The following is a 25553-nucleotide window of genomic DNA, read 5'->3' on the forward strand; positions in this document are numbered from 1 at the left end:
TATCCGCAGCGCCAGCATCACCTGGTAACTTGTTACAAATGCAAATTCTCAGGCCCAGCTCCAGACCTACTGAAAATCAGAAACCGTGTGGATAGGCCCACGAGTCTGTTTTTAACAAGCCTTCCAGATGCTAAAATTTGAGAACCATGGCTCTGGATTAGAGGTGAGGTATAGTTCACATACCATACAACTCATTCTTTTAAAGTCTACAATTCAGTTGTTCTTGAAACTATCATTTAAAAGGTGCACAATCTTAATTTATGTTTATTATGGCTAACGTACTGTGTTCCATCACCTTGGAAGTGAAAATGTTTCACCAAAATCTGACTGCTGTTTGTTCTAAAAATAAATACACTGCAAATTAAATGCTTTCTTATTTAAAGGAATTAGTGATATATACCAAATCACATATGATATTTTTTTGGCAGATACGGAAAGAAGGGAGAGCTAAATACAGTCCAGATCAGCTGTGTGTTCTCGACAACGTGAAGATGAACTTGAGAAGGTTTGTCGCTTATCAAGAAACTGTTGAGAAAAGACTGACTACTTGAAAGAGACCAGTCCTCGCCTCAAAGCGTTCAAAGCTGAGGAATACTAGAGGGTTTCCTTTCAGTGTGTGTGTTCCTGAAAGTCATTTTTTAATGCGTGTACACTAATTTGAAGTTCATAAAAACTCCAGAACCTGTTAGAAACTCTTTAAAGCTCTGGGATCTGTGTGGCATTTCTGGTGCTCTCAGAAATGTTTCCAGCATGTTTTAATCACTGGAAACACGAAGAGTGGAAACACAAGGAAATCTCAGGTGCTTCTTCATGAGCAGTGAAGACACTTCCAAACAATCATGTTTTCCTTGAATTTTGCAAAAGAGGAAAATCCAAAGCATTGCTTGGATGCTCTTTTAAGCCATTATCATTTTATATTAGCTGAATCTTTAACTGAAATATGAAGACAAGCTTTATAAATTTTTTTTGGTATGAAGTATATCAATTATGCTTACCTTTTGTGAAGAGGGGAGTGAGTTGGAGTCATACACCACTATTGAGCAGACTGTACTACTAGCTAATGAGCTCATGAGGTCATCGTCGTCCTCTGTACAAAAGGATCTGATCGGATACTGCCTTGGAACATCACTCCTTATTTAATTTGATGTGGAATCAGGATTGGAAGAATATGTTTTTTAATAAATAACTTTTTAATTGAAAGCTTTGTGTCTTGGAAAATCTTTTTTAAAATATCAGATAATCCTATTACTGCGTGTTTGCTTGCTAATGGAGCTTGCTTTGAATATATGTGTGCTATTAAAAACAAGACTTTATAGCAAGAATCTCCAGTATTACTATCAATGTCCTTGAAGTAGTACGGTGGCAGGTGGAGCAAAGGGAGGGAGTTTCAGTGCACATCATTGTCGGAGTGGGGCCCCTGGACCAGGTCTGTTGTCTGTCCATTTGCCTGATCAGAGGAGTTGTTGGAGATTTGAGAATTTACCCACTGTAGATCTCAGTTGACCTGTTAAAAGGCCCAATACCCAGCATAGGACTTAACTTTAGTTAACGTTCATCACCTCACATAGTTACATTTTTCTTCCTTGTGATAAGAAGCTTTTGCATCGACTCTCTCAGCAACTTTCAAATGTGCAATACGGTATTGTTAACTGTAGTCCCCGTGCTGTACATGACATGCCCAGTCACTTATAATTGGAAGTCTGTACCTTTTGACCACCTTCACCCATTTTGCTTACCCCCCACCACCCACCTCGGGCGACTAACAATCTATTCTATGAGTTCAGTTGTTTGGTTTTGGGGTGTTTTTTTAGATTCCACATACAAGTGAGATCATACAGTATTTGTTTTTCTCTGGTATATTTCACTTAGCATAATGTCCTCAAGGTCTACCCACGTTGTCACAAATGGCAGGATTTCCTTCGTATTTATAGCTGAATACTATCCCATTGTGTATATACACTACATTTTCTTTATCCATACATCCACTGATGGGCGTTTAGGTTGTTTCCATGTCTTGGCTACTGTGAATGATGCTGCAATGAACAAATGGTGCAGATATCTTTTTTTAAATAAATTTGTTTATTTATTTATTTATTTTTGGCTGCGTTGGGTCTTCGTTGATGCCTGGGGGCTTTCTCCAGTTGCGGCGAGCGGGGGCTACTCTTGGTTGCGGTGTGCAGGCTTCTCATTGTGGTGGCTTCTCTTGTTGTGGAGCACGGGCTGTAGGTGCGCGGGCTTCAGTAGTTGTGGCTCGCGGGCTCTAGAGCGCAGGCTCAGTAGTTGTGGCACAAGGGCTTAGTTGCTCCGCAGCATGTGGGATCTTCCCGGACCAGGGCTCGAACCCGTGTCCCCTGCATTGGCAGGCGGATTCTTAACCACTGCGCCACCACGGAAGTCCCGCAGATATCTTTTTGAGACAGTGATTTCATTTCCTTCAGATCTATACCCAGAGGTGGAATTGCTGTATCATATGGTGGTTCTGTTTTGAATTTTCTGAGGAATCTCCTTACTGTGTTCATAGTGGCTACACCAATTTACTTTCCCACCAATATTGCACAAGCGTTCCCTTTTCTCCACATCCTCACCAACGCATATCTCTTGTCTTTTTGAAAATAGCCATTGTAGGAGGTGTGAAGTGATAGCTCATTGTGGTTTTGAGAGACAAATTCTTCCAATGAAGAAAAGTTTTAGAGTTCTCCCTGCTTCAAATGTTTATAGCATATATTCATTTTCAAGGAGAATAAAATTTCCAATTTTGTCATCTTTCCCACACTTTCCAACCTATAAACATTATGCAAAATATCTAGCACAGGGCCTAGTACATAGTAGGCTCTCGATAAATATTTGTCGAACAAATAAATGTTAGTGATTTTCTGTCTTATTAAGCAAGCTTGTTGCAGTTGTTGAATGCAGAATCACCCTATGGAACAGTAGAACGTGAGTTATTACATTGGAAATGTGCCATCCCCCCAGTTTTTTAGGCTCTGAGGCATTAAGAGTCTGCACTGCTACCATTTAATTTTGCTACTCAGAACAACAATAAAGATAGGAAAAGATTAAATATACTCTACGGCTGTTTACCTAATAGCTCAGCAAGCATATGAATATTATTCATGGCACAGTAAAATAGAAACAGTTTTTTATGTAGGAAAAAAAAGTCTGCTTTAAAATAGTTATTTGCAAATTATCCAGAATAGTCCATTAAGAATATACACTGTTTTAAGAGTTGAAGTATAAGCTCATGTGAGAGCCTTTGTTCTAGAAAATGTTTTTAAGTGTCCAACCAGCCATGGCATGTTTATCCAAGGAAATAAAAATCACTGCTTTACTTCTCTCTTTTTCTTTTTGCCTTTAAGATGGAAACATTTTAAAATAGAATTGATTTTGAAATATTAGTCATTTAATTACATTTCTTTATCTGTAGTTTTATCTTTTGCCTTTATCTATCTAGTCTTTCAAAGAAATACCTTTGAGTAATCAAGATAAGGAAAGTTCTTATCTCTTCAGCGGTCCTGTTCAGCCAGTTCTGTTGTAGGCTTGCTTCCTGCCTTTTTGAAATTGCATGGACCAATAATTGATTGTACAGGCAGACCTCGGAGATATTGCCGATATGGGTCCAGACAACCGCGTCAAAGCAAATATTGTAATAAAGTGAGTCACCAATTTTTTGATTTCCCAGTGCATAAGTGTGCAGTAGCATTATGTTTAAAAAATAATGGGAGGCTTCCTTGGTGGCGCAGTGGTTGAGAATCTGCCTGCCAATGCAGGGGACACGGGTTCGAGCCCTGGTCTGTGAAGATCCCACATGCCGCGGAGCAACTAGGCCCGTGAGCCACAACTACTGAGCCTGCACGTCTGGAGCCTGTGCTCCGCAACAAGAGAGGCCGCGATAGTGAGAGGCCCACACACTGCGAGGAAGAGTGGCCCCCGCTTGCCGTAGCTAGAGAAAGCCCACACACAGAAACGAAGACCCAACGCAGCCAAAAATAAATAATTAATTTAAAACTTTTTAAAAAAATAAAAAATAAAAATAATAATGTACATACTTTTTCTTTTTCCTTTTTGGCTGCGTTGGGTCTTCGTTGCTGCGCGCGGGCTTTCTCTAGTTGTGGCGAGCGGGGGCTACTCTCCGTTGGGGTGCGTGGGCTTCTCACTGCAGTGGCTTCTCTTGTTGCGGAGCACAGGCTCTAGGCGCACGGGCTTCAGTAGTTGCAGCACGCGGGCTCAGTAGGTGCGGCACGCGGGCCCTAGAGCACGCGGGCTTCAGTAGTTGTGGCGCGTGGGCTCAGTAGTTGTGGCGCGTGGGCTCTAGAGCACAGGCTCAGTAGTTGTGGCGCATGGGCTTAGTTGCTCCACGGCATGTGGGATCTTCCTGGACCAGGGATTGAACCCATTTCCCCTGCATTGGCAGGCGGATTCTTAACCACTGCGCCACTACATACCTTAATTTTAAAATACTTTGTTAAAAAATGCTACCCATCATCTGAGCCTTCAGTGAGCCTGCTGGTGGAGGCTCTTGCCTGGATGTTGATGCTGCTGACTGACCCGGGTGGTGGTTGCTGAAGGCTGGGGGCGCTGTGGCAATTTTTTAAGTCACCAATGAAGCATCTCTTGACGCCTCCTTTTGCAAACAAGTTCTTTGTAGCATGCAAAACTTTTGATAGCATTTTATCCACTTCTTTCAAAATTAGAGTCAATCCTCTCAAACCCTACTGCTTCCTTATCAACTAAGTTTTTGCTCATCCATAAGAAGTAACTCCTCATCCATTAAAGTTTTATAATGAGATTGCAGCAATTCAGTCACATCTTCGGACTCCACTTCTGATTCTAGTTCTCATGCTGTTTCCACCACATCGGCACTAACTTCGTTCACTGAAATCCTGAACTCCTCAAAGTCATCCATTAGAGTTGGAGTCAACTTCTTCCAAACTCCTGTTAATATTGATATTTTTACCTCTTCCCATGAATCATGAATATTTTTAATGGCATCTAGAATGGTGAGTCCTTTCCACAAGGTTTTCAGTTTATTTTGCCCAGGTCCATCAGAAGAATTGCTGACTATGGCAGCTATAGCCTTACAAAATGTATTTCTGAAATAAGACTTGAAAGTGGAAATTACTCCTTTATCCATGGGCTGCAGAATGGATGCTGAGTTAGCAGGCATGAAAACATTAATCTCATTGTACATCTCCATCAGGGCTCTTGGGTGACCAGGTACATTGTCAATGAGCATTAATATTTTGAAAGGCATCTTTTTTTTTTCTGAGCAGTAGGTCTCAACAGTGAGTTTAAACTATTCAGTAAACCACGTTGTAAACAGATGTGCTGTCATCCAGACTTTACTGTTTCATTTATAGAGCACAGGTAGAGTATATTTAGCATAATTTTTAAGGGTCCTAGGATTTTTGGAATGGTAAAGGAGTATTGTGTTCAACTTAAAAAGTCACCAGCTGCATTAGCCCCTGACGAGAGAGTCAGCCTGTCCTTTGAAGCTTTGAAGCCAGGCATTGACATAACCTCTCTAGCTATAAGTCCTAGACGGCATCTCCTTCCAGTATAAGGCTGTTTCATCTACAATGAAAATCTGCTGTTTAGTGTAGCCACCTCATTAACTATCTTAGCTAGATCTTCTGGATAACTTGCTGCAGATTCTACATCAGCACATGCTGCTTCACCTTGCACTTTTATGTTATGGGGATGGCTTCTTTCCTTAAACCTCATGAACCAACCTATGCTACCTTCAAACTTTCTTCTGCAGCTTCTCACCTCTCTCAGCCTTCATAGAATTAAAGAGAGTCAGGGCCTTGCTCTGGATTAGGTTTGGGTTTAAGGGAATGTTGTGGGTGGTTTGATCTTCTATCCAGACCACTAAAACCATTTCAGCTAAAAGGCTGTTTCACTTTCTTATCATTCCTGTGTTCACTGGAGTAGAACTTTTAATTTCCTTCAAGCACTTTTCCTTTGCATTCACAACTTGGCTAACCGTTTGGTGCAAGAGACCGGGCTTTTGGCTGATCTAGGCTTTCACATGCCTTCCTCAGTGAGCTTAATTGTTTCTAGCTTTTGATTTAAAGTGAGAGACATGTGACTCTCCCTTTCGCTTGAACACTTACAGACCAGTTAGGCCTATTAATTGGCCTAATTTCAATATCTTTTTGTCTCAGGGAATAGGGAGGCCCAGTAGAGGGAGAGTAACGGAACAGCCCGTTGGTAGAGCAGTCAGAACACACACAAAATTTATTAAGTTCCTCGTCTTATCTAGGTGCAGTTTGTGGTGCCCCAAAACAATTACAATAGTAAACATCAAAGATCTTTGATCACAGATCACTGTAACAAATATAACAATAATAAAAATTTTGAAATATTGTGAGAATTACCAAAATGTGACACAAACACAGAGCAAGCAAATTTGTAAAAAACGCTGTTATCTGTGAATTGTAAGGTATGCCTAATTTAACTGATATATAGGACATGAGCAATTTTAGCACTCTCTTCTCCATATCCAAAAACACTGTTTTCAGCAACGGTAAACTTGTATTATACTAGTTTAAAACATCCGCTTTTAGGAGCAGAACACTTCCTTCCTTTCCTTGCCATTTTATTTTTATAAAATATGGATTTATAGTATATGGTTAGTCCATATATTCTGTCCCCTTCAAAATAAAATCTGTCATTGTCTCTGTCTTGTTACTGCTTAGATTTATTTCTTTTTTAAAACTTTATTTTATTGACGTGTAGTTGATTTACAATGTTGTGTTAATTTCTGCTATACAACAAGGTAATTTGGTTATACATAGATACATTCTTTTTCATATTCTTTTCCATTAGGGTTTATCACAGGATATTGAATACAGTTCCCTGTGCTGTACAGTAGAACCTTGTTGTTTACTCATTCTATATATAATAGTTTGCGTCTGCTAATCCCAAACTCCCAGTCCTTCCCTCCCCTACCACTCCTCCCCCTTGGCAACCACAAATCTGTTCTCTATGTCTGTGAGTCTGTTTCTGTTTCATAGATAACTCCATTTGTGTCATATTTTAGAATTCCACATATAAGTGATATCATATGGTATTTGTCTTTCTCTTTCTGACATACTTCACTTAGTATGATAATCTCTAGGTCCATCCATGTTGCTGCAAATGGCATTATTTCAGTCCTTTTTATGGCTGAGTAATATTCCATTGTATATATGTACCACATTTTCTTTATCCATTCATCTTTCGATGGGCACTTAGGTTGTTTCATGTCTTGGCTATTGTGCTGCTATGAACATAGGGGTGTATGTATCTTTTTGAATTATAGTTTTTGAATTCTAGTTTTGTCTGGATATTATATACCCAGGAGTGGGATTGCTGGATCATACGGCAACTCTATTTTTAGTTTTTGGAGGAACCTCTGCACTGTTTTTCCATGGTGGCTGCACCAATTTACATTCCCATCAACAGTGAGAAAAGGAGGGTTCCCTTTTCTCCACCCCCTCGCCAGCATTTGTTATTTGTAGATTTTTTAATGATGGCCATTCTGACCGGTGTGAGGTGGTACCTCATGGTATGCTTAGATTTATTTCTAAGTATTTATTTCTATTATAAGTGGACTGTGAAACTGATAGATTGTCTGCTGCCAAAGTAATTCTTGGTCCTTTGGATGATTCTGCCCCAGGACTTGGACTGCTACGGAGCCAACACCAAGTCAAGTGTTTGTGAGATATTTGCGGCAGGAGCAAGAGGCCTGTGGTCACAATGGTGTCCTCTTTTGGGCAGCAGTTTCTTACTAGGCCGTTCCTATGGCTGCACCAGGTCCCTCGTGCCCTGTGCCTGCATTTCCTGCCCATTTACAGAAACTGATTCTCCCTCCCTCTCATCAGTTTTGTGAGCTACCCTAGAACTTTATAATAAACTTTATTTTTTGATAGCCATGCTCAGTTTCTGCTGCGTGCAACCTAAAAGCCCTGGTTGATAGGTATCCTTCTAGAACTTTCTGGGCACATCCATCTAGACATACACGAATATATTTTTTCTACAATAGGCACAGAATGTTCTGCAGCTTGGCTTTTTTCTTTACCAGTAATTCAGGGATGTATTGTCATGTCAGAATCGTGATTAGGTCTTAGGGTAAACCTTTCTTTTTGAACGTGAAAAATCACTTCATTTCCACTGGAGAGTCTGTTAGATCTTAGCTTGATAGGTTGGGGTGAATTTGCTTTTCTAGGCCTGTTCTTTTTTTTTTTAATTGAAGTATAGTTGATTTACAATGTTGTGTTAATTGCTGCTGTACAGCAAAGTGATTCAGTTATACATATATATACATTCTTTTTCATATTCTTTTCCATTATGGTTTATCACAGGATGCTGAATATAGTTCCGTGTGCTATACAGTAGGACCTTGTTGTTTATCCATTCAATATATAATGGTTTGCATCTCTAGGCCTGTTCTTGGGATAGCACTTTTAAACATTCTTTTGAACCTTCCAGTGGTTTGGAAAATTGAATCTCCTCATTTGTTGGACCTAATCCCAAACTTTTATTAAAAATAAACACATAGAAACTATAAGATGGGGACCAAAGATTTTTAGAAATCTAGTACGTATTTTACAGTAGTAATTCCTAACCTTTTCTGGGTCATTAATTATGCTGAGAATCTAATGAAAATCATAGACCCTTCAAATAAATGCACTGCATTAGTTATCTCCTGTGTAACAAATTACCCCAAATTTAATAGCTTAAAATAAGAAACTTTATTATCTCACAATTTCTGTGGATCAGGAATTCAGGAGCAGCTTAGCTGGGTGGTTCTGCCTCAGGGTCTCGCAAGGTTGCAGTAACGATGTTGTCCAGGGCTGCAGTCAGCTGAAGGCTTGACTGGGCTGGAGGGTTTCTTCCAAGGTGGCCCATTCATTTGGCTATTGGCAGGAAGCCTCAGTCCTCATGACTCAGCAACTGGCTTTCCCCAGAGTCAATATTCCAAGAGAGAGAGGAGAAAGCTGAGATGCCTTTTATAACCTATTTTCTTTTCTTTGTTTTTTTTAAACATCTTTATTGGAGTATAATTGCTTTACAGTGGTGTGTTAGTTTCTGCTTTATAACAAAGTGAATCAGCTATACATATACATATATCCCCAAATCTCTTCCCTCTTGCATCTCCCTCCCTCCCACCCTCCCTATCCCACCCCTCTAGGTGGTCACAAAGCACCGAGCTGATTATAACCTATTTTCAAGAATGTGAAAAAGAATATGTATATGTATAACTGAATTGCTTTGCTGTACAGCAGAAATTAACACATTGTCAATCAACTATACTTCAGTACAATTTAAAAATTAAATAAATATAACCTATTTTCAGAAGTAACACACCATCACTCCAGCCATGTTCTATTTGTTGTAAGTGAGCCAATAAGTCCAACCCATGCTCAGGAATAGGAGAATTAAGTTCCACATCTTGAAGAAAGGAATAGCAAAGAATTGGTGGACATATTTTTAAACATACATACCTTTATTCTGCATCAGAGTTCAGATTGTTTATGGATTTTTCAGTTCACACATGGACATCAGGTTGAGATTTGTGATTTTATACTGAGTTGGTTACTCTTCTAACTTTAAGTCAAAAAGTATTCTATGCACTTCTAGATGCAATTGTCTATTGAATTAATTTTTAAAAATTTTATTGAAGTATAGTTGATCTACAATGTTGTGTTCATTTCCACTGTACAGCAAAGTGATTCAGTTATACATATACACATATTCTTTTTCATATTCTTTTCCATTATGGTTTATCACAGGATATTGAATATCGTTCCCTGTGCTATACAACAGGACCTTGTTGTTTATCCATCTTATACATAATAGTTTGCATCTGCTAATCCCAAACTCCCAATCCTTCCTTCCCCCATCCCCCCTCCCCCCCACAACCATAAGTCTGTTCTCTATGTCTGTGCGTCTATTTCTGTTTCATAGATAAGTTCATTTGTGTCATATTTTAGATTCTACATATAAGTGCTATCATATGGTATTTGTCTTTCTCTTTCTGACTTCACTTAGTATGATAATCTCTAGGTCCATCCATTTTGCTGCAAATAGCATTATTACATTCTTTTTTATGCTGAGTAGTATTCTGTTGTGTATGTATACCACATCTTCTTTATCCATTCATCTGTCGATGGACATATAGGTTGTTTCCATGTCTTGACTGTTGTAAATAGTGCTGTTATGAACATAGGGGTGCATGCATCTTTTTGAATTATAGTTTTGTCTGGATATATGCCCAGGAGTGGGATTGCTGAATCATATGGTAACTCTATTTTTAGTTTTTTAAGGAACCTTCATACTGTTTTCTGTAGTGGCTACACCAGTTTACATTCCAACCAACAGCATAGGAGGGTTCCCTTTTCTCCACGTCCTCTCCAGCATTTGTTATTTGTAGACATTTTAAAATTTTTTATTTTATTGTATTTTTTTGGCTGTGCCTTGCGACATGTGGGATCTTAGTTCCCTGACCAGGAATCGAACCCGTGTCCCCTGCATTGGAAGGCGAATTCTTAACCACTGGACCACCAGGAAGGTGCCCCATGTAGACTTTTTAATGATGGCCATTCTGACTAGTGTGAGGTGGTACCTTATTGTGATTTGCATTTCTCTAATGATGAGCTAGATGTAATTGTCTATTAACAGATTTCTTTATTCGTTCAACATGTAGTGTTTTATTAAACAAATACTGCCCCCATTGTTATCTTTTCTCCACATTAGAGTGAGAGTAGTCTTTTTGAAACATGAAATAACTTATGTTGCTTCCTTGCTTTTTGCTCTAATACTTCAATGTTTCCCATCACCCATAAGATAAAGTTTAAAATCCTTGCCATCCCCTGCAAGTAGCATGATTACATGTCCAGGTTTGCCTGAGAGTCCAGCATAATTATTAACACCACTCTATTTGACTATCAGAAGTGCTCTGGATTAGGATTAAAGGAAACTAATGAGACAGTGTAAGATCCAGGATTGGGTCGGGGACCAGGAGAGAAGCAGCTCTAATGGACATAACTGAGACAACTAACCAAGTTGAATTCGTAATGTGGACTAGATAGTAGTATTTTATCACTGTTAAATGTCCTGATTTGTGTTTATGAAAGGGAATGTCCTCATTCTTAGGAAATACACATTGACACATTTAGGAGTAAAGGAGCAGGATGTCTCTGACTTACTCTCAAATGATTCAGAAAAAAAAATTCATCTATATATAAATGTAGAAAGAAAGAAAGCAAATGGGGCAAAATGTAAAGAACTAGGGAATTGGGTAAAGGGTACACAGGACTTCTCTGAACTATTCTTGTACTTTTCATTAAGTTTGAAATTATATCAAAATTAAAACTTAGAAAAGTAATGTTTTTAAATTAGGGGAAAAAAAGTTCTCCAGTTTAGACATTAAATTAAATGGTCATCCTAACCATAACCCCCTGCTTGACCCCTGGTTCCTCCTGCTCTGCTATCTGCCTCGCTAAGTTTCAGCCATTCTGTCCTTTATTCAGTTGTTTGAATGCACCATGCTCCTCCGTGTCACATGTGTATGCACCATCTGGCTTCTTTTCCCACTTAATTTAGTGAACTCCTATTCATCCCTCAAAACTCAGCTCAAATAGCAATTTCGCAGGGAAACTTTCTCTAATCCTCCAGACAAGGTCAGGAGTTAGTGTTCTAGCCACTCATAGCATCTTGTACTGTATACCCTTCCTTTGTAGCACTTCATTCTTCATCAGAATGTTAGCACTTGCCTGTGTGCCAAGCACGCAGCTTCTGAAGACACCAAGGTAAGGAAAATGTCTTTATAGAGCTTATGGACTCACAGGAGACAGACATAGTCAACGTAAAATTACAAACATGAAAAGTGCTACGAACAGAGAGTACAGGCTGTTATGAGGCCATAAGAGAGACTTGCTCTAGTCAGCGAGGTCAGTGGAGGCTTACCTGGATACACAGGAGCAACCTGAGAGGTAGGAGAAAAACCAGAAGAGTGCAAAGACAGGGGCACTAGGGAGTGCTTTCAGGAGGAAGGGGCCAAGATCGTGGAATGTGATTCAGGTCGAGGAAGAGGAGAGCTGAAAAACGGCCACCAGTTTAGTGACTCGGATGTCACCAGTGTCAGTAGCAAGGGCTCTTTCCATGGAGTGATCAGGTCAGACATCAGCCTGGAGGGAGTTGGGGGAATGTGAGAGGGGAGGAAATGAAGCTGGTGTGGAGACCAGTCTTCAGAGAGGTTTGTGAAGGGAAAAAGGAGATAAGGCAGTAGCTGAAGAGAGGAGTCACATGTGTTCATTTACTATAAATGAATGAATTGGTGATGTATTGGATATGGACGATAGAGCAAAAGAAAATCCCAGGATGATCCTGGCTCCCAACTTATGGAACTAATTGAATAGTGTTCTATTTGTCTATTTGAGATGGGAAGCAAGACCCAAGTTAGGAGGAATGTACCTGTAGTTTGAGTTGAGGAAGCATTTACCTAGGAAATTTTTTTTTTAAATTTATTTATTTTTGGCTGCGTTGGGTCTTCATTGCTGCGTGCGAGCTTTCTCTAGTTGTGGCAAGCGGGGGCTACTCTTCGTTGTGGCGCATGTGCTTCTCATTGTGGTGGCTTCTCATTGCAGAGCACGGGCTCTAGGCACATGGGATTCAGTAGTTGTGGCACGAGGGCTCAGTAGTTGTGGCTCGCGGGCTCCAGAACGCAGGCTCAGTAGTTGTGGCACACAGGCTTAGTTGCTCCACGGCATGTGGGATCTTCCTGGACCAGGGCTTGAACCCGTGTCCCCTGCATTGGCAGGCGGATTCTTAACCACTGCGCCACCAGGGAAGTCCCTACCTAGGAAATCTTAATTTACCTTTTAAAGAAGTTGTTTTTTTCCTCCCCAAACCTCAAAACCTGTTTACTGCTTCTGTTGGTAACAAACATTGAGAGTTTCAAAGTCTTAGTGCACACTCTTTTCATCTTATCCTGTCTTTGAGTTAAAAGTTCACCTTAGTCTTACTGTCTAACCAAAAAAATGTTATTTCTTCATATAGTGGAAGATTCTCAAACTTTGCCTTATTAGAGAAATTTATATCTTTAATTGAAACTATTTTGGTCCCCTTATTTTAATGAACAGAATTAACTTGAGTCATTTTTTTCTAGGCAGAGTGAGAAATTACAAGCAAGTGATTTCCAGTTTTGCTTAAATATATTTTTATCCTCCCTAATCTCATATAGGAATCCTAATTATGAGAACACAGTTACCCTAAACTTTTAACATTTTCAGCAATGTATGCCTGTCCATGAAAAGAACAAATTCTTTTTGAATAAAGAAGTTATAGTCTTCAATTACTTCCATTTAGTATGAATGAAACCAGGAAAAATACTTTCCTACTCTCATTTGTAGGAACCAATTTCCTGAGTTTATTTAACATAAAGATAATTAAAGTTATTCAAGTAAAATAGGAAGAAATGAAGTTTTTTTTTTTTAGACTGAATGCTATTGAATTAAAGGAATAATGGATTTGTTTTTAGGGCCATGAGATTTTAAATTACAGATAGTGGAATAGGTACAGAACATGGAGCTGAAATGATTTCACAAAGGTGTTAGAAATAGTCGCCTCCTTTTCCTTTTTTATTTCAAAGATTAGTGTACAGAGTCAGAAAAGAAGTTTAAAATCATGGCCATTTTTTTTTTTTAATTTTTGGCTGTGTTGGGTCTTCGTTGCTGCGTGTGGGCTTTCTCTAGTTGTGGTGGGCATGGGCTACTCTTCGTTGCAGTGCGCGGGCTTCTCATTGCGGTGGCTTCTTTTTGTTGCAGAGCACAGGCTCTAGAGCGCAGGCTCAGTAGTTGTGGCGCACGGGCTTAGTTGCTCCGCGACATGTGGGATTCTCCCGGACCAGGGCTCGAACCCGTGTCCCCTGCATTGGCAGGTGGATTCTTAACCACTGCACCACCAAGGAAGTCCCATGGCCATTTTTAAAACATTACACACTCAAAGGAAATAACTCTGTATCGTGCAATTATTTTCATTAAAATTTACACATGAATTTAATGTGTTTCACAATTTGATAAAAGTAAAACTGATAAGCTACCAAAAAATTTTTAAGCCATATGAAAGATAAGGAAGTTTTCACCTTTGGTCTTTCACTTTGACCTTAAAGTATAAAGTAAAATAAGTTCTGAAAAATTCAGAAGATGACATTTCCCATTGCTCTATTGAAAGAAGTTACATTTCTTTTCAATTATTTATTTATTTTAATTAAAAAAATTTTTTTATTTTTATTTTTTGGCCGTGCCGCGTGGCTTGCAGGATCTTAGTTCTCTGACCAGGGATTGAACCTGGGCCACAGCAGTGAGAGCGCCGAGCCCTAACCACTAGACCGCCAGGGAATTTCCTCAATTTTTAAAAATTATATTCAAGAGGTATTACATGTGTATGATAAGCAATTAAACGATGCCAGAAAAGTCCTTGAAAAGTTTTTCTATTTCCCAGTTCCTCTCCCCAAAAAAACATACCCCTTCCGGTTTTACATGCATCCTTCTAGAAATGCTCTTTGCATGATAAAGCTCATACATGTGTTCTGCCTCTGTTTTGTATAAAAATCTTAGTATACTCTTCATACTATTCAGTGTCTTCATGTTGTTAGTTAATACCTTCAAGATATTTCCATATCAACTTTTATAGAACTGCCCCCCCCCCTTTTTTTTAGCAGCTCCATAGTATTCCATTAAAGGGCTGGAAGCATGATTTAATTAATCTCCCCTTAGAGAAGGTGGCAGCATTGCATCCAGGTCAAGAGATTAGACTCTGAAGCCAGATAGCCTGGGTTTGAATCCCAATTCTACCACTTCCTCATTGTGTTAAGTTGGACAAATGACTTAATTTGCCTCAGTTTTCTCATCTGAAAAAGGGAATAATGACATTAGACCCTTAATAGGTTTGTTGTTGAGGGTTAAGTGAGTTAACATTTGTAAAACACAGAACAGTCCCTAACACGTATTAAAAGCTATACAGGGCTTCCCTGGTGGCGCAGTGGTTGAGAGTCTGCCTGCCAATGCAGGGAACACGGGTTCCAGCCCTGGTCTGGGAAGATCCCACATGCCACGGAGCGACTAGGCCCGTGAGCCACAATTACTGAGCCTGCGCGTCTGGAGTCTGTGCTCCGCAACAAGAGAGGCCGCGATAGTGAGAGGCCCGCGCACCGCGATGAAGAGTGGTCCCCGCTTGCCGCAACTAGAGAAAGCCCTCGCACAGAAACGAAGACCCAACACAGACAAAAATCAAATAAATAAATAAGATAGGCTATAACTAATCTTAAAAAAAAAAAAAAGCTATACAAATGTTTCTTACCTAGATAGATACCTAGACTGTTTCCAGTCTTTTGCTGCTACAGACGATGCTGAAGTGAATATTCTAGTACTTATGTGAATATCTATGCACAAGATCCTAGGACTTGAATTACTAAAGGAAAAGAAGTATATATATATATACACACACACTTATATGTGTATATAATGTATTATATATATTATATATAACATATATTATGATGTCCCTTCCCACACCTCTCATCTAAAATAACACACCCTTGGGAATTCCCTGGCGGTCCACTGGTTAGGACTCAGCGCTTTCACTGCTGGGGCCCTGGTTCAATCCCTAGTTGGGGAACTAAGATCCTGCAAGCCACACAGCACAGCCAAAATAAATAAATAAATAAAATAAAATAGGGGCTTCCCTGGTGGCGCAGTGGTTAAGAATCTGCCTGCCAATGCAGGGCACACGGGTTCGAGCCCTGGTCTGGGAAGATCCCACATGCCGCGGAGCAACTAAGCCCGTGAGGCACAACTACTGAGCCTGCGCGTCTGGAGCCTGTGCTCCGCAACAAGAGAAGCCACGACAATGAGAAGCCCGCGCACCGCGATGAAGAGTAGCCCCCGCTCGCTGCAACTAGAGAAAGCCCACGCACAGAAACGAAGACCCAACACAGCCAAAAATAAATAAATAAATAAATTTATTAAAAAATAAATAAATAAAATAGCACACCCTATGCACACTATACGCCCTTACTCTGTTGTATATTTCTTCTTTAGTACTTATCACCATTTGATATATACTTTTATTTAGAACATTATATTTTTAATTCCATAAATCGGCCCAGATTTCTTCTCTTTACATTTGGAAAGAATAGCAACCAGAAACTGGAGAAACCTCCTGTGTTCTAGGTTTTTGCATTGCTTTAAAGAGGGCTTTAGAAAGAACAGGGATCTGGAAGCCGTGTGTTACCGAGCGCTCACCTTGCCCTTTCCTGCTAGTGCTGGAAGGCGAGGAAGTCGCTGTACCTGCCTTCCTGGGGCTTGCAGCGTCCCTGCAGAGAATGAGAGGCCTGTGAATCTCTGCGATTTGTAATGACATGCGCAGCCGAATAAATTCTGGCAGAAACAGGGGAAAAGAGGCAACTAATTTTGCTTACAAGTTTTAGGAAGACAGATGTGTCAGATGCTATCCTACAGATCTGCCCTCATCCTTGCCCCCTTGGCGCACACCTGCCTAATTTCCTGCTGCCAGCCCCTACGTTTCCTTGTCTGAGGACTTTCTTTGGCCCCCAGGTCTTTCTTTGCCCCAGCATGACAAGGAATGGATGAAACCTCCCCCTTCCCATTCCTTCCATCAACGACTGGCAGGAGGAGGTGTAATAACTACCCAGCACACTTGTCCCCTCGATGGGGTGGCTCTGAGGTTCCTGCATGCTCCAGCAGGATTAAGTCTGAGTTACTCACACTGGTAACTAAGACTAAAACAAACCCTTCATCGCTGCCTCCCTTCCCCATCTGGCTTTCCTTCTTCCCACTGGGGTCTTCTGGGATCACCTCCCACATAAACTGTTTGCACTTGAAACCTTGGCTCAGTGCCTGCTTCTCGGAGAACCCAAAGCAACACAAGACATATTTAAGTTGTGTTTTAGGGGGAAAAACTATGTGTGTGTAAAATTCGTAAGTTCATAAATTTACATTCTGGGTGTGCAAGAGTTTTGTGCGTTAGCCACACCCATGGAGTGGTTCTAGTCAATGTGCAGCGTGATTATCTTAGATTTCCTGCCTTAGGATAGAAGATAATTCTCATTTCCATTTATCAAACTAATTTCCTTCTGCAGATATCAAAAATTGCTTACGCCAGCCCACATCTCTATTTAACAGAAATGGATTTGATGATCGATTAAATTATATTTCGATCTACTGGGGATCAGAATAATATAGCTATTTGAAAAAAATGTGTTAAAAAATACTAGTGGGAAAATATGATGCCACTCCCCATATTTGTCACGTCATTGCCAATTACATGGGAAACAATTTCAAGAGGGAAATCTTTCATCCTAAAACTCAAAATTGCTGGTGGATTCTGAGATCCAAACAACTAACTTCAAAGCTGATTTTTGAGATCTAACCTATGAGTGTGTGGATGGAAATACTTGCTGAACTACACATGAAATTGCACTTGAAAAGCCAGTTGATAAGTTCTTGTCTAACAGGAGTGAGATGAAATGAGATACTGGAAAATCAGAGCAATACACCTAGTTTGAAAAACAATGTTTTAATCCAGGAGAGATGACAGGTATAAAAAATATAAGAACTTGCTTATCTAAACTGTGCCTCATTTCTGCATCTGTGAAGGGGGATCACCTTGATGATTACTTGGATAGGTCTGGGGATTAATTTAGAAAAATTAAACTAAAATCATTATTAAAAGACATGCATTTTAAGATGTAGAACTGCGTAGACTCCTATGAAGATCTTCCTTACAGCAGTGTTTATGATAGCAAAAGATTGCAAACTACCTAATGCCCATCTGTAGAGGTGGGCTAAATTCCGTATGGAGTTAAAAAAGGAGGAAAGTAGATCTACATGTATTAACACCGAGAGGTCTCTAAGATTGCTGAGTGAAAAGAAAGTTGCATTACAAAATGCACATCTATATTTTTAAGACAAATTATATGTTTTTATAAAGATACATATGTATGTGTCTAAGAGTATGAGTGTGTGTGTATTGAATTTTAAAATTTTTTATTGTTTGTCTCCCCTACTAGACAGTACGTTCTATCAAATCAAGGGCTATGTTTTATACGTTATGTTCACTGCTATATGTACCTTCAGTGTCCTTAGCAGGAGCTCAGTAGTTATTTTTATTTATGTGTATATGTGTGTGTATGTTCCTCTTCTTTTTTTGTGGCAAAATATACATAAATGTATTTTTTAAATATACTTAAATATGACGTAAATTTACCGTTTTCACCCTTGTTAAGTGTACAGTTCAGTGGCATTAAGGACACTAACACTGTTGTGCAACCATCACCACCATCCATCTCCAGAAGTTTTTCATTTTCCTCAACCAAAACTCTGTACCATTAAACATTAACTCCCCTCACCCCACAGCCCCTGACAACCATCATTCTACTTTCTGTCTCTATGACTTTGACTACTCTAGGTACCTCCATATAAGTGGAACCATATGATATTTGTTGTTTTGTGACTGACTTATTTCACTTAACATTATGTATTGAAGGATCATCCATGTCTGAGCACGCATCACATTTTTTTAAATCCATTTATCTATTGATGGACACGGGTTGCTTCCACCTCTTGGCTATTGTGAATAATGCTACTATAAACATGACTGTATATATATCTGCTCAAGTCTCTGATTTCAATTCTTTTTTTCTTTTTTTTAAAAATATTTATTTATTTATTCAGCTGCGCCGGGTCTTAGTTGCAGCACACAGAATCTTCGTTGCTGTGTGTGGGCTCTTTTGGTTGCTACATGCAAGCTCTTTTGGGTATATACCCAGAAGTGGAATTGCTGTGTGGTGTGGTAGTTCTGTTTTTAATTTTTTGAGGAACCACCATGATGTTTTCCCCAGCAGCTGCACCATTCTACATCCCCCCCAATAGCGTGAGGTTGCAATTTATCCACATCTTTGACAACACTTTATGTTTTGATAATAGCCCTCCAAATGGGAGTGAAGTAGGCAATAGTTATTTTTTTGAATAACCAAATAAACAAAAAATATTTCTAAAATTAGAATAATGACTGTTTATTGCATGGCATCTTGTCTAAAGATATTAATATTACAAAAGAGTACTTGTATCGTTTTGAGATGCACTGTTTCAGTTCAATTCAACAGCAAGAGCATTAGACTTTCCATTTTATACAGGATATCTAATAGACCCTAAGACAAAATATAATGCTAAACCCAAATTACTGCTTTAACTACAATAAATAATACCCGTTGTCAAAGAGAGACCAGACTAAAAGATCTTTCAAGATCCTGTCATATACATTCTCATTTATGGCATGTAACTAAATATTTAAATACAATGAAAAGTAATATTCATCCTCAGAAAGTTAAAACATAGAATTACCATATGACCCAGCAATTCCACTTCCAGGTATGTACCCAAAAGTACTGAAAAGAGGTATTCAAATAAAAACATGTAAACAAATGTTCATAGCAGCACTGTTCACAATAGCTAAAAGTTGGAAACAATACAAATGCCCACTGTGAATGAACAGAAAAACTACCTGTAGGATATTCATACAATGAAATATTGTTCAGCCATAAAAAGGAATGATACATGCTACGGTATGGATGCACCTTGAAAACACTATCCTAAGTGAAAGAAGCCAGGCAGAAAGGCCACACTATTATGATTCTGTTTATAAGAAATATACAAAGAAGGTAAATCCACAGAGATGCAAAGCAGATTAGTGGTTGCTAGGGGCTGGGTGGAGAAGGGAGAGTGATTGCTCATTTGGGGTGATGAAAATGTTTGGAACCAGAGAGAAGTGATGGTTTGCATAACATTGTGAATGCACTAAGTGCCGTTGAATTGTACGCTTTTAGATGGTTAAAATGGTGAATGTTTTTCTACATGAATTTTTTACCTTAAAAAAAAAGTAACATGCCTTCACCTAGCAGTGAGGGTGGGCAAAGCACAAACAGTATGGAAGGGTATAAGGAACAAATTCTTCCTCCTCATGCGCCAAGTCCACTCTTTAGTGGTAATGACTGCCAATAGTTTCTTGTAAATCCTTCCAGAAAATATTGGTGCTTAATTTTTTTTTCTTTTTACAGAAATTGGATCATATTCTATACACTGCTCTACACCGTGCCTTTTCCACTTAATGATATAGCTTAGTGAGTTTTCCATGTCACCGTGTTTAGTGCTGGCTCATTCATTTTAACAGTTGCATAGCAGTATTTTATTGACTGAATGTACCTTAATTCGTTTGACTAGCCCTCTCCTGATGGATGCTTAGGTTATTTACAGTTTTTGGCTACAGCAGACAGTACAGTTTTTTTGTTGTTTTTTTAAAAAATTTATTTAATTTATTTTTTTTGGCTGCATTGGGTCTTCATTGCTGTGCTTGGGCTTTCTCTACTTTCGGCGAGCGGGGGCTACTCTTCGTCACGGTGCGTGGGCTTCTGATTGCGGTGGCTTCTCGTGTTGCAGATCACGGGCTCTAGGCGTGCAGGCTTCAGTAGTTGTGGCGCACGGGCTTAGTTGCTCCATGGCATGTGGGATCTTCCCAGACCAGGGCTCGAACCCATGTCCCCTGCAATGGCAGGCGGATTCTTAACCACTGCACCACCAAGGAAGCCCAACAATACAGTTTTAAATATTGTTATTTAAAGATCTTTGTGCACAATGCAAACACATATGTAGGATAAATCTCCAAAACTGGATTTGCTGGGTGTTATGGACTATACTGTGCCCCTAACTCCTGCCCCCTGCCAAATTCACATCTTGAAATCCTAACCCTCAATCTGTATTTGGAGAGAGGGTCTTTAGGGAGGTAATTAAGGTTAAATGAAGTCATCAATGTGGGGCCCTGATCCAACAGAACTTGTGTTCTTTTAAGGAGAGGAAGAGAGTCCAGAGATCGCTCTCTTCCTCTGTGTGCACATTTAGACACAGGGAAAAAATGTCACCTACTAGCTAAAAAGAGAGTTCTCACCAGAATCCAACCCCATCAGCACCTTGATCTTGGACTTCCAGCCTCCAGAACTGAGAGAAAATAAATTTCTGTTGTTTCAGCCAGCCACCCAGTCTGTGATATTTTGTTATGGCAGCCCGAGTAGACTAAAACACTGGGACAAAGGACATACGCGTTTTTAATTTGATAGATGGACCAAAATAATCCTCTGAAGTTTTGCTCCCCTTTACCCTTCCACACACAGTAAACAAGGCTTGTTTCTCCTGTATCCTCACCGGCACTGGGTATAATCACACTATTTAATCTTTGTCAATCGGAGAGACACAAAAAATGTATGTATGTAACTTACTGTATGCTTGAAATTGAGATTTTTTTTCCAAATGAGTGTGTGACTTTTAGAGTGAATCCTTTATCCTCCCTCTCCATCCCTGGAAGCCCATTATGTGGTATTACGTGAAAGCTCGTCCAACTCCACAGGGACGTTTCAAGTAATTTTCTTATTCACTTTCCATTTCCTCTTGCTTCTTTAATAATTCATGAGTTGAAATGGCTATAAAAGAAATAAAGGTAAGAGAACATTATTGGGAGGGTCTCTCATATTTGGTAGTAAGATATTTAATTCACTGTGATTTGGAAAAATGAGCTATAGGTCATATAATATTATAGATGAACATAAGTTTCCACTAGAGTCAGATTTTCTCAACTGCCTGATTGCCATGTGAAATGTATTTGAACAGTTTTAGAACAGAAGTTGTTATTACATGTGTCCACAGACTGATAGAAGTAGGAACGAGGGAGACGTGCAATTTTTGTTCTTTGAGATATGTTGAGCTAGCTTCTTCCTGATCATTCTTCTTTCTTCTTGGGAGCACAAGGATGTGTCACCAGGACAGTCTGCTCCAGGGGCTCCCCGGTGCCCCATTTGAATTATACATCCCCTATGCCTGTCCTCCAGGTGCTTGCATTCCAGCCAAATGAAAAAGGTTGGGCTACAATGACATATATTGATTAGAAAACACACCCACACACCCATGGACCACTGGAATATGAGTGATGCCCCTGACTTATGCCTCTTTGTACCCCAGTGTTAAATGTTGGTGGAACAAGTAAATGTATGTATGTATGAATGAATGGCAAAAATACCAATTAGTTAAGTATCCAAATGTTTCTTGGGAAGGATGTTACTTTGGCCAAGAGGCTGAGCACAGCTTTTGATCTTCATAGCATTCAAAGTCATGACCTTGTAGCCACGTTGGCAAATTTCGTGGCTTGAACAGATGGAACAATCAAGCCAACCTATGAAAAACTGAAATATTTTACACATATATACCCTCACACGAAATGAATTACGATTTGAGAAGCTGGATAGCGATGATATCTTATGACTCACTGTTTTTTAGCCGTTAATTCACAGATGTTGATTAATCATTGACCACTCATGATTGTGTGTTTTCAGATTCAGTTTTAGAACTTTGAACAAGGTCAGTAACCTTGTGTTGCTGTGGTCATAGTACCTTGCTAATTACTGAGAGTGAATAATTATGTGAAATATTTTCTAGAGCACTAAGATAAATGGCTTTCAGTATATCTTAAATTTGTTATATAGGCTAGTTTCAAAACAGATCGGGGCTACAAATTTGAAACTATTCCACTGGCATGATGTCTACGGGGGGTGGGGGTGTGTGTGTGTGGTGTGTGTGTTTGTTTTTTGTTTGTTTGTTTTGGTAAGTGGTGACCTTGGCAACTTCTATTTGTGGCACAGGGTGTGTGGCCTCAGAGCGCTATGCTATACTCTCTGACTCAGTTTTCCTTGCTATGCAATGAGTCCATTTGTCCTCAGCCTGCAAATTTCAGTTGGCTTTTTTTCCCTTCTGCCAAACCAATATGGAAATTGCCCCCCCCCCTATTATTTTGGCCACATTTTTCAAAGCTTATCAGACCAGCCCCAAACTCCAGCGTAACTCTATAACTTAAATTATTCAAAATTTTCTTGAATGAGATGCCTTTTAGACTGGATACATGATAACAATAAGGGAAAAACTTGGCACATTTTGTCTCACATTTTACTGTAGAAAAGGCCCTGGTGGCTTGGCTTACACATGTCTGGAAACAAAATTTGCCTTTCTGCTTCTTTGTAAGGCAGTCAAAGCATGATGTGCAAGTCCAAAATATATTTAGTTCTGTCTGTAGCAATTCTTTTTTAAAAATATTTATTTATTTATTTGGCTGCGACGGGTCTTAGTTGCGGCATATTGCCACGTGCGGGATCTTCATTGCAGCATGCAGGATCTTTGGTTGCGGCATGTGGGATCTTTGATTGCAGCATGCGGGATCTTTAATTGCAGCATGCGATCTCTTAGTTGTGGCATGTGGGATCTTAGTTCCCTGACAAGGGATCGAACCCTGGCCCCCTGCATTGGGAGCATGGAGTTTTAGCCACTGGACCACCAGGGAAGTCCCCGTAGCAATTCTTTTGTTGAAGATGCTTGCCACGAAACATCCTGGAGGGGGATTGGGTGGAAGAATAATAGACTAGGGTGTTGCTTGGATGGGGCAGGCAGAGCACTGCCTAAAGGAGTAAGTGCTGAAGAAGTGATTTTACTTTAGAAAACATTCAAATCTGAAGTCACGGGGGCTATTTTGCTCTGTTGTGTATGTGTTTAAGGAATACATTTATAGCATAAAACTATTTTTCAAACAGTTCAAAAGGGTATAAAATGAAATGAAAGTCTCCCTCCTTCATGGATTTCTAATACTTTTGTTTTCCTCCCCAGACTTTTGTCAGTTTCTTGTAGACCCCTCTAGAGAAATTCTACATTTATGCAAGTACACACATACACACACAAGTGGTAGCATATTATAACACTATTGTCCACTTTGTTTTCTCTGTTTTGCTTTTTCATAATAATATAGTAATTCAACAAACATTTATTGGGCACCTAATATATGCTGGATCCTGTTCTAAGTACTCAGGATAGAACAATGAAGAAAAAAAACTATGTTGGTTTTCTATTGCTGAATAACAAATTACCACAAATTTAGTAGCTAAGAACAACAGACATTTATTACCTCTCAGTTTCAGTGCGTCAGGAGTCTGGGCACTACTTAGTTTTCTGCTTCAGGCTCTGGCCAGGCTGCAATCAACATGTCTGCAGGGCTGTGTTCTCATCTGAAGGCTCAGTTGGATTCTTCATCTGCTTCCAAGCTCGCTCCAGTTGTTGGTAGAATCATTTCCTTGTGGTGCCTGGACTGAGAGCTTCAGGTTTTCAACTGGCTATTGATCAGAGGTGCTAAGTTCCCAGTTGCCACCCTCAAACAGTTCACAAATGGCAGCTTGCTTCTTCAAGGCCAGCAGGAGAGTGAGAGTGGATCCACTAGCTAGACAAAGTCTTATATTATGTAACATAATCATGGGAATGACAGCCCATCAGTTTTTCACATTCTGTTGGTTAGAAATAAGTCACATGGGACTTCCCTGGTTGTCCAGTGGGTAAGAAGCCGTGCTCCCAATGCAGGGGGCCTGGGTTCGAGCCCTGGTTGGGGAACTAGATCCCACACGCATGCTGCAACAACGAGTTCACATGCGGCAACTAACACTCCGCGTGCCGCAACTAAGAAGCCTGCATACCGCAACTAAGAGTCAGCATGCTGCAACTAAAGATCCCACATGCCTCAACTGAAAAACATGCCACAACAAAGATCCTGCATGTTGCAACTAAGACCCGGCGCAGCCTAAATAAATAAATAAATAAATAAATAAATATACACACATATATATATAAAAGAAATAAGTCACAGGTCCCACCCGCATGGAAGAGGAAGGAATTAAACACCAGTAAGTGGGGATCGTGGGTGGGGGCATGCGTCTTAGAGTCCGTCACCTCACAAACCAAGCCCCTGCGGTCATGGAGCTTACATTATAGTGGGGGAAGACAGACAACAAAGGAATAGACAGATAAAGGTTGCAAATAAATGCTAAAGCAGAACAATAAATCTGGCTAAATGGAACAGAAGTGAAGGGTGCAGTCAGGGCAGGCCACTCAGGGGGGCAGCAACATGGGAGCAGAGACCTGAAGGAAGTGAGGAAGCTGCACAGAGAGCTAAGAGAAGTGGGCTCCAGCCTAAGACAGCAAGTGCACAGGCCCTACCTTGTGGGCTTGCTGGAGAGTTCTGTAACAGTCGGCAGACTGGTGTTGCTGCAAGCCATCGCTCAGGTGGTAGGACACAAGGTCAGAGAGGAGATGGGGTCAGATGGGATAGGACCTTGTGGGTGTAAGGATCTCTGAGCAAGATGCAGAGCTATTGGAAAATTGGGGGCAGAGGAGAAACGTTGTTTGGCTTACCTTTGCAAAAGATCACATGGTTCCTGGGGTGAGAACAGACTGAAGGGAGGCGTCGGTGGAAGCAGGGAGACCAGTTTGTAAGCTATTTTAACCATCTCGGCAGGAAACAATGATGGTTTGGATCGAAGTGGCACTGGTGTGTTTCCTGGAAAGTAGGCGGATCTAGTCGGAGGTGGAGCCTGCAGCACTGAGGGTGGAATTGATGGGCGGTGGGAAGGAAAGAGA

At 40.1% G+C, this 25553-nt stretch overlaps 1 protein-coding gene across 3 annotated transcripts in view; it reads left to right on the top strand.

The window, feature by feature from the left end:
- The window catches only part of HEATR3 (HEAT repeat containing 3), a 35995-nt gene extending 34795 nt beyond the window's left edge, over window positions 1–1200 (top strand). For 2 of the 3 annotated variants that reach the window (XM_059904882.1, XM_059904884.1), the window contains one exon: window positions 429–1200. In XM_059904882.1, coding sequence (XP_059760865.1) covers window positions 429–551 — 123 coding nt within the window. In that variant the 3' untranslated portion in view covers window positions 552–1200. The remainder of the gene's footprint in view (window positions 1–428) is intronic. The other variant, XM_059904883.1, reaches the window with a different exon arrangement.
- The last annotated feature ends 24353 nt before the right edge of the window (window positions 1201–25553 follow it).

Source organism: Balaenoptera ricei, chromosome 19 (genome assembly GCF_028023285.1).
Source record: "Balaenoptera ricei isolate mBalRic1 chromosome 19, mBalRic1.hap2, whole genome shotgun sequence".
Lineage (NCBI taxonomy): Eukaryota > Metazoa > Chordata > Mammalia > Artiodactyla > Balaenopteridae > Balaenoptera > Balaenoptera ricei.